Source organism: Diaphorina citri, unplaced genomic scaffold, assembly GCF_000475195.1.
Source record: "Diaphorina citri unplaced genomic scaffold, Diaci psyllid genome assembly version 1.1 scaffold4332, whole genome shotgun sequence".
NCBI classification, from domain to species: Eukaryota; Metazoa; Arthropoda; class Insecta; order Hemiptera; family Psyllidae; genus Diaphorina; species Diaphorina citri.
Window position 1 is genome coordinate 1 of NW_007381731.1, and position 9,156 is coordinate 9,156.

Consider the following 9,156-nt stretch of genomic DNA (forward strand, 5'->3'; position numbering starts at 1 on the left):
AACAATTAAGATCAGGTTCAGGACGAGAGATTGAGTCCAAGTCCAATTTTACTTTAATGAGGTACTTACATAATATTATTATAGACATTTTATTTTTATTTATTTATTTGCACGCTAAGCATATAATATATGTAGATTAGGAATCACTATAATATGTAAATTAGGAGGTAAGATCCAATTTCTTTTACTACCTAAACCGTAATTCGATTAGTACAGAATGAAAATAGTTTCAACAGAGTGTAAGTATTAAGCTTACACTGTAAGTATTAAGTATAGAGTGGCAATAGAGTGTACAGAGTGTAAGAGACATGTATATAGAGTATAAGCAGTGTGTACAGAGTGTAACCAGTGTGTCAGTGTAGGTAGGTACTTCTTGTAAATTGTGTAAATTTTTACCTATGTGAGAAAATAAAACTACAACTCAAGTTGTGAACCTGTTAATAATAAATAAATAATTCGATTAGTGGTGGTGTGAATAATCTGTGACTTATAAAAGCTAATATTTCCTTTTCTTTTTCCTTTTCTTCTTCTTTATTATTCTTTTTCTCCAACACCAAACCTTTGGACTATGAGATTCTTTACTCTATGTCTATGTATATAATTGTATATTATCAGATTAGGTGACTCTTTTTACCTGTCTTACGAAGAGTTTGTGGAAAATTGGAAAATGAATTTGCGAAAAACTAAGACATTACCATTAAACATTGCCGTTGACAACTTGAATAAATATTTTTTTATGGATATCAAAAAAATAACTTGTGGATATTATTTATTATATTCCTCGGTCCAGGCTGTACTCGTATGCATTTGAGTAATAGTGACACATCCACTATTGCGGAAAACTAACAACTCAACGTTTCCCTCTATTGTATAGATTTTATAGGCATTTTCCTTTCTTTCATACAAAATTACAGGCAGGTATTTCAAGCTTTTCAAACCATTTGAAATCTACAAGTACATATATTAAGGTAGAAACACACTACCATCACATCATGTCACGTCACGTGATAGTATAGTGTGTTTCTACCTTCAGTAACAGTAAAACGCTCGGTGTTTAACGAATGCTTCTTGCATTCGTAAATAATAGATCTGCTCTTTTCAGTCTATTAGCCTTTCCTGGTAATGTTCCATTAACGTTACGGTGTTCCATTAACGTTACGGTATGGAACGCTTAGGTCTACGAGCACCAGTGATCCCTATCGTCTCGGGTCATTTTCGTCTCCAATAGTCGACACGTCTCACGGGTACGTCACTATGAGATTACCGAAGTTTGTATAACCTACTCTTTCCTATAGGTGCCTAACTGCCTACTTCAGTTTTACATAGTACCTAATACAAACAGAATTACAGAGAGGTACTAAGTACTATATTAAGGAGCGCGGTAGCGCTCCGCCCCGCCAACATTTGCTGACACATTTCCTGCCTTGGCTGGGATTCAAAACAACAGCTTTTTCAGTGACAATATGGGCGCCTCAGTCCATTTCAAACCACGGACGCAGAATTCACACCTAATTGGCAATAAATATTATGACAACTGAATCTGAACAGTGATAAAATCCTGATTTATGTTCACCGTAAACCCGTAAATCCTTAATCCTGATTTAAGGAAGACACTTCAAACTTTGCACACAAAATTGTATATTGGAGCGTTAGAGTTTCTCGACACAAAATTGCCTATTGCTATTGGACCGTTCTACAGATTCTCGACGTTACTCCCATAATGTCATGGTCACTAAGGTATCGTAGGATGAGCATCGAGAGTTCTCTTGATGTAATTTTGCATTTAAATCGTTTTTTCTTCTTCATTGTTGAACGTTAACCCTTTTAGATTCGCAGGGCCGTCTACGGGTAGATTCGTAGAGGTTTCACCCATCCTTTAGGGAAGCCTCGGATTGGGCTTTTTTGTGTATGGAGTTAAGCCCGTCTACGGGTTAGCTGGGCCTCGGGGATAACTCCTACAATGATGCCCTTCCTATGTTTTGATTTGGTAAAATGGCCTTAAGACCTAGCCATATACGCAGATTCATAGAAGCTCAACCCATCCTTTAGGACTGTTTGTCCCTAGTTGGGCTTTTTGTGTGTGTAGTTAAGCCCATCTACGAGTTAGCTGGATCTTGGGGATAACTCAGACAATGATGCCCTTCCCGTTTTTTCAAATGGCAAAATACGAGTAGCCGTAAGATCTAGCCATACAACCAGAGACGAGAATACATGAAGAGATTTTCTTTTCTAGAAACAGACCACTGCTTCAATGGAAAGATTGAATGGAAAGCGAATGGAGAAGTGGTCAATTTTTAAGTGGTCAATTTTCCCGAAAGGAAAATACACCTAGGCAGTTTTAGCTAGGGACCTAGCTAGGCAGTACCTATATTAGACAGTTTTAGCTACGTATTTTATTTTGTGAGGAAAAAACTGGTGGTTCCGGCCCCTTTTCAGAAATGGAACCAAGGGAACCCCCCTGTTATTGGCCCTGTGTTTTCGTATGCATAAGGGGTGCTAGGTAAATTTTGCGTATTAGATGCAACCTTTAGCCATCAGGTTTTATGGCTCACCTTTTCTCTTGGAACCCAACCCGCTCCTCAATTTCCCTCACGAGGCTGGAGTGCTTTCCGAAACACCCAGCAGCACGGGTTGTCCAGAACATTCACTCGTTCAGATTCCAAACACGCTCAAAGTTGCTTTCCCTTAATGATCTGTAGAGAACTGGCGCCGGGTGCAAGTAATTACTGCTTGCTTCACAAGGCCTTTGTTCCCTCTTGGCGTTGCGTTGGTTCGCACGTTTTCAGCACACATAGTCGATGCCTTCGATCGACGAGGTGAAGAAGTGAATCTATGTTGTCGAGGCAGTGTACGCTCTCAGTTTATGTTGACCGACCATCGATCTATGTTTGGACACACCTTTATGCTTTCAGTTTCAGTATCCAGGTACAATTAAAGTCCATTTATTGTATTCCAGTGTACGATGGGTCAGCCAAAATTCCATCTGGTCTCCTGAACGGCAATGTCAATCAGTTTGGGGACTTCGACCTGTGTATGGGAGCTAAGCAACCCGATGGAGAGGGTATTCAGGGACAATACTGTCTCTCCTATGTTGAACTGGAAGTTGCCAATTCAGAAAACAAAAATCTGCAACACATCCTCAATCTGATGAAGTCATTCTCGCCATTCAAAAGTAAATTAGAGGACGTAAGTTACTTTTTGATATTCTAAAAACTACAGGACGTAAGTTACTTTTTGATATTCGATATTCTATTGACGTCAGATTATGATTTTTGTTAGATCAAGGATCATTGACCAAACCAATATAAATGGATACCTATTAGAAGAAATTTGTAATTTTATTTTGGTAGATGTTGATGTTAACTTGTTTTTATTTACGTACGTAAGTAGATACCTACTCTTTTTTTTTTTTTTTTTTTTTTTTCCAAATTTTCTTTTTTTATCGTTCTGAATTTTCTTTTTTAACGCGAGAATCCATTACACCAAGGTAAAGAGGAGCATAAAATGAACATTGCTATATGTTAATTGACAGTCATGATTCAGAATGACTTAAATTTTGCAATTTTTTTTGCAACTCAGTTCTCACATAGCTAAGAGATTCATAACTTTTATAGGGCAGTTTTAAGTTCTTTGTAAACCTTGATGCCTGTAAATTGAAATGTAGTAACTAAACTGTAAAGCGATAGTTAATAATTGATTGCTCTGAATAAATTGTTGACATTTGATTACTTACTGACCATAGACCATACGTAATACCTACTTGTGCATACTAATACTGTATTAGTTACATTTTTAGTCTAGTCCAGAACTCAGTAATCTTGCTAACAATTATTGCTTCAAATTGTTACGTGCGAAAATTTGTCAGATGAACGCTCTAGCAAACCTAGTGGCGTGGTGGTTAAGCGCGGTGGACTTTTGGTCTGGAAGTTGTCAGTTCAAGTCCAAGAGGGAAAGAGCCATGTTTCTTATAAAAATAGTGCTTATTTATACTGCTCGCATATTAGGACTGAAAAGTGCTTTTACTCCAGCAGTAGGCTACTATCACTAATCACTACTCTGGTTAAAGTCTCAATTCCATTAAGGATAAAATTCCATACCTCGGCTGGGATTGAACCCACGCTCTCCTGTTTACCAGGTGAGCGTCTTGACCACTAAACCACGGAGGCAGGTTGATAGTCTATTCCTCAAGCTTACCTAATACTTCCATTTCAGCCTGGTCACAGAGTACCCAGATTCTCGAGCATCAATTGGGCCGTATGTGTTCCCTCTAGCTGTTCCCCTCAGGATGTTGAGACCTCCATGGAATCCACTCTGCATAAATATTTGGCCAACACTGGCCTCAGGGTTGTTAGTCTATTCCTCAAGCTTACCTAATCCTTCCATTTCAGCCTGGTCACAGAGTACCCAGATTCTCGAGCATCAATTGGGCTGTATGTGTTCCCTCTAGCTGTTCCCCTCAGGATGTTGAGACCTCCATGGAATCCACTCTGCATAAATATTTGGCCAACACTGGCCTCAAATATAGAGTTCGTGTTGACCCGGAAATGTGCCAAATCCGAGAAGATTTCACTCCAACCATTGGAACCATTTTGGCGGGGTAAGGATAACTTTTAGAAAAATCGATTGTCGTCAAAGTTACTTTTGAAGCTACATTTGAAATCTTTTTTTGGGTTTTATTTTTAGTGGCAGTTCTTCCACCCAATTGACTTTTCTATCCCTAGTTTTTACAATAATTTGAATATTTTTAAAGGTCCCTTGTCTAGACTGGGCTGACGAACTTCTTAGTTAGAAATAGCTTTATTTTTAATTATTTTTACGTTCAAATCAAGAATTATTTAGTTGATAAGGAGCATTGGTTCATTTCACCTTCTATGTATTCTATCACTCTATCATAGTTTCCTAACATGGATTCTGTTTTTATTCCCCCCTATTCCAGAGCTTTCTTCATTCTCATCCTGACCATCATAGGAGTAACCACAGCGCTGGAATATTTCGAAGTTGCTCCTCAGAATTCTGGTAAGTCCAAGTTTTCTAAAAATTGGCCCTTTTTCGAATCCTACAGTACGATGAACTAATAATTTTAATTAGATTTATATATTATTTTAATAAGGCATCACTTCTTAGGGTAGGTGCAGTTCTGCAGCTGCTAAGGCATTGGATTTATAACCAAGGGAACAGCAGTTCGAATGCCAGCAGCGACATAGAAACTTAGTTTAAAAAAGGTCTTTGGTAAGATTGATTCCAAGCATATTAGGCAATTTTCTATATTTTCCTTGAAACTAATGCGTGTTTGAAGAAGAAAAACGATTAAAAACAACTTCTAGACGAGCACTGAATAAACAAATTCCGTTGCACTGTCCAAATCAGTCTGACTTCCTCAGGATGTAAACCATTTGTTGGCGGCCTTCTTGGAACTAGAAGAATTTTCCGGACCCCGGAAACCATTTGGAACTGGAACTAGCTTTTATTTGTGCTCAAATTGTATTCCTTGTTGTGATTGTACTGTGATTTTTTTCAAATATCAATGGTTGACCTTCACATTTGGCTCTAAATGTTTGGTAAGCTGTCATACTAGTATGGATTCTATTGTTATCGCTCTGATGAGTGACATATTGGTCAAAATAATTATGATCCCGAAAGTGGTTTTTCCTGTACTACTGAAAAATGGTACGACTTTTCCGAAATTTTCTCTCGCCAAACGATGTAAACCGCCATTTTACATATTGCATTATGGTCAGACAGCTAATTTTCGCACTCCTTATGGCCAATCAGTTGAATTTTGTGTAATCAGTTTTTTAGGTATACCCGACATTTCCTGTCTCTAGTTTTACAATAATTTGAAGACTTTAAAGATACTCGTACCTTCCCTATATTCTAAGCTAAACTGACGGACTTCTAAGATGGAAATTGCTTTATTTATGTGTTTTTAAGGAGTATTGACTCATTTACCCTCTATTTTATCAATTTCCTAAATTGGATTCTGTTTTTATTCCCCCCCTATTCCAGAGCTTTCTTCATTCTCATCCTGACCATCATAGGAATAACCACAGCGCTGGAATATTTCGAAGTTGCTCCTCAGAATTCTGGTAAGTCCAACTTTTCTAAAAATAGGCCCTTTTTCCAATCCTACAGTACGATGAACTAATAATTTATAATTTTTATTAGATTTATATATTATCTTAACAAGGCATCACTTCTTAGGGTAGGTGCAGTTCTGCAGCTGCTAAGGCATTGGATTTATAACCAAGGGAACAGCAGTTCGAATGCCAGCAGGAGGCTGGTGGTTCGAGTCCAATCCCATGCGAAGTTTTCGATGACGATGAAAGTTGACATGTGCAATTCTCTAGCAAAACACAAGCGTATTGCAAGAAACTAGTAGACATTTCAAACAGTAAACAGGACTTAGGTATCCCTGAAACAAAGAACTTGCAGCATTTTTAAATACGGACACATACAATGGAATAATGATAATACAAGCATACTTTAAGTGTGCAATAAATTACACTGAAGTAGGTATGTAGGTAGGAATAGGTATCTTGATATTACCTGGAAAATAAAATGCTGTCCTATTGATGCTGAATGGCAAAGCTAAGTTGATCAAGAATTCACTATACTGATGGCAAAAAGCAAGCAATTTTTATTAGGTATCTGTTGAATTATCTTAAAAAATAGTCATACCTAAGTAGAGTTATGTTCTATCAGAGTTTTGCTACTTTATTTATTTAACAATATGCAGATTGTTCTATTCATTTTTATTTATAGCATTGCAATCCATAGTCTATTGATTTCTATAATGATTTTTATGTAAAACATTCATAATAAATTATGTACAATATTGTCCATTGATTTATGTACTGAATCTTTATCGAACGAACGAAGTGAAGTCTAACTTTTACTCGAAGATGATTTTTCCTTTATAAGGCCTGCCTGAGACTGTCTATAGAATCTCTATTTACCACCGTGGATTGTCTCAGGACTGAGTTCAATCCGAGGTTGACCTGGCTATTAAGTATAGGGATATCCTCGTTTCATCTCAATCCCGCATTTCTCAACCCCAGCAAAGGTTCCACCTTTGCAATCAATTTGGCATCCCAGTATCTAATATGTATCTACTCTTAGATTATCACTTCCTAAAACTTCCCAAGTCCAAGGTGTTTGGTTCCTGAACTTGGCCTGGCGCACTGCCTATGCCATGTGCCTAGATTTCTGCCCTGGCACCTTATGTGACGTACGTTATTGACATTCAGTTCACAGCTCAAATATTTGCACTTCTTCACCAAACAATGCTCGGAGTCTAAAATATAGCATGGTTACATTGGTTACTAATATTCCTATAGAATGGATGCTAAATATTCCTAACTGATCTCTGGTAAAGTGTAAAACAGCGTTTACATTGTGGTCGATACCCCAGAAGCCCAACCGTAGTTATTTTCGTAAAACCACTCAGAATAAGAACATATTTGAATGTTGGCAAGGTAGAACAACAAACAAAAACAAGTGATGCAATTCAAAAGTCACTATACTTCATTGTTCAAGAAACAATATCTCTAGCAAAGGCTTTCAAGGAGGAAAGGCTCTAAAGAGGAAATGACTTTGACTCTTGTTTCCTCTATGGATTTCAACGGAAATCCTCTGCATTGGCCAAACCTTGTGTGAAATATGATAATGAGCCTATTGTCAACGAAATAGTTTGAAAACAATTGTTCTGATTTCTGAAAATATCAGAACACAACAAGGACTTTTGAAAATTTCCGCGGAAACGAGCAATTTATTCGTTTTCAAAAAAAAAAAATGTCAGAGCAGGCAGAAGAATAGGATTTTCGAAACTTTTTTGGTTTCAAGTCAAAATTTCTGTCCAATTTTTTCAAAATTTTCGAGAGGCGTAAAATACTTTCCTTTGGAATCTATCACCCCAAAATGTGTTACATAGGTTTATGACCAAAAACAGCCACAAGTTTAGAGAACCACAGGTGACATAAAGTTGAGACTCACTTAGACAAAAGTCCACTATATCATTATTATCTTTTTTTATCATTATTAAGAGTAGAATCATTATTATTAGGAGTAGAATCATTATTACTAGAGGTCTAGAGTCACCAGTGATGTCGCAACCAAAGTCAAGGTATAAAAATCAAATAAATTGATTTAGCAATAGGTAAACACAAGTATGACATGCGGGAAGGTCGGTCGTTATACTCAAGAGATTTTTAAGTTGCAAAGTTAAAATTCAGGTTTGAGATGGTCAGATTTAAAACTGGATTCCTCGTTTAAAATTATTATTGATAGGTAATTTGACTGCCCTTGTCGGCCCTGAGACCCCCAAAGAGATTCCTAAGAATATTCCTTCCTATTTGTTATTTCAAATAGTTCAATGCCTTAATTGTCTGTGTAGATAGTAGAGCCACAGATGAGCCGAAAGGACAACTTCATATTTCCTCAAATACATGCGTACTTCCTTTTCTTGTTAGTTTGGCAAAACTTGTCTGACGAGAATTTGGTTCTAAATTTTTACTCTCTGTTCTTGGGGTTTAAAAGGAAACCTACAAAGACTGTCTTTCCTTTTTTTTCCTCTTTTATGCTCCAAAAACTGTTTATGCCTGGGGCTGAATTATGTCAAAATCTATGGCTCGTTCTAACCAAAACCTAAATAAAGGCAGAACCTTTTTACCTGCCTTTAGGAAATACATACGTTAGTTGTCCGTTGCACAGTAAAGCACATTGCCAGACTCTTATAATCTCATTGAGAGAAGTTGAATATCCTTGACTCACATCTCGTACATATCTCGGCGCGTAATTCTAAACTTTGTCGTTTTTTAATAACTTGATCGTAGGGCATTCCGACTTTATCGTAGTTGTCTGTCCAGGGGACGTTAAATAAAGGACAAGTGTCTAGCTGTGGGTCTATAAATAGGGAGGAAAACAGCTAACTCTGACCAGCCTAGCTGGCTGGCAGTTTTCAAAGGATTTTCTCTGCTTTTAAAGAATAAGCACAGGTCCTCACGAAGGTTGACTGCGGTTCAGGATGAGTCAATGAAACATGACTAGAGACCAATAATAGGTCATCTGATCGTTAGGAGACCAACAGGACTAGAGGGCTAACAGATACCTGACACCTGACAGGTACGGCTGAAAAAGTCCCTCTGTCAGGTCTACCTG

At 37.5% G+C, this 9,156-nt stretch overlaps 1 protein-coding gene across 1 annotated transcript; it reads left to right on the plus strand.

The window, feature by feature from the left end:
* Positions 1–2,688: 2,688 nt before the first annotated feature.
* LOC103520966 lies at positions 2,689–6,086 on the plus strand (the record flags this gene model as incomplete). Its single annotated transcript, XM_008486067.1, has 6 exons — positions 2,689–2,719; positions 2,957–3,186; positions 4,213–4,347; positions 4,389–4,597; positions 4,937–5,016; positions 6,009–6,086. Coding segments are annotated over exons 1-6 (763 nt in total), but the record flags the coding sequence as incomplete, so codon positions are not given.
* Between the last annotated feature and the right edge of the window lie 3,070 nt (positions 6,087–9,156).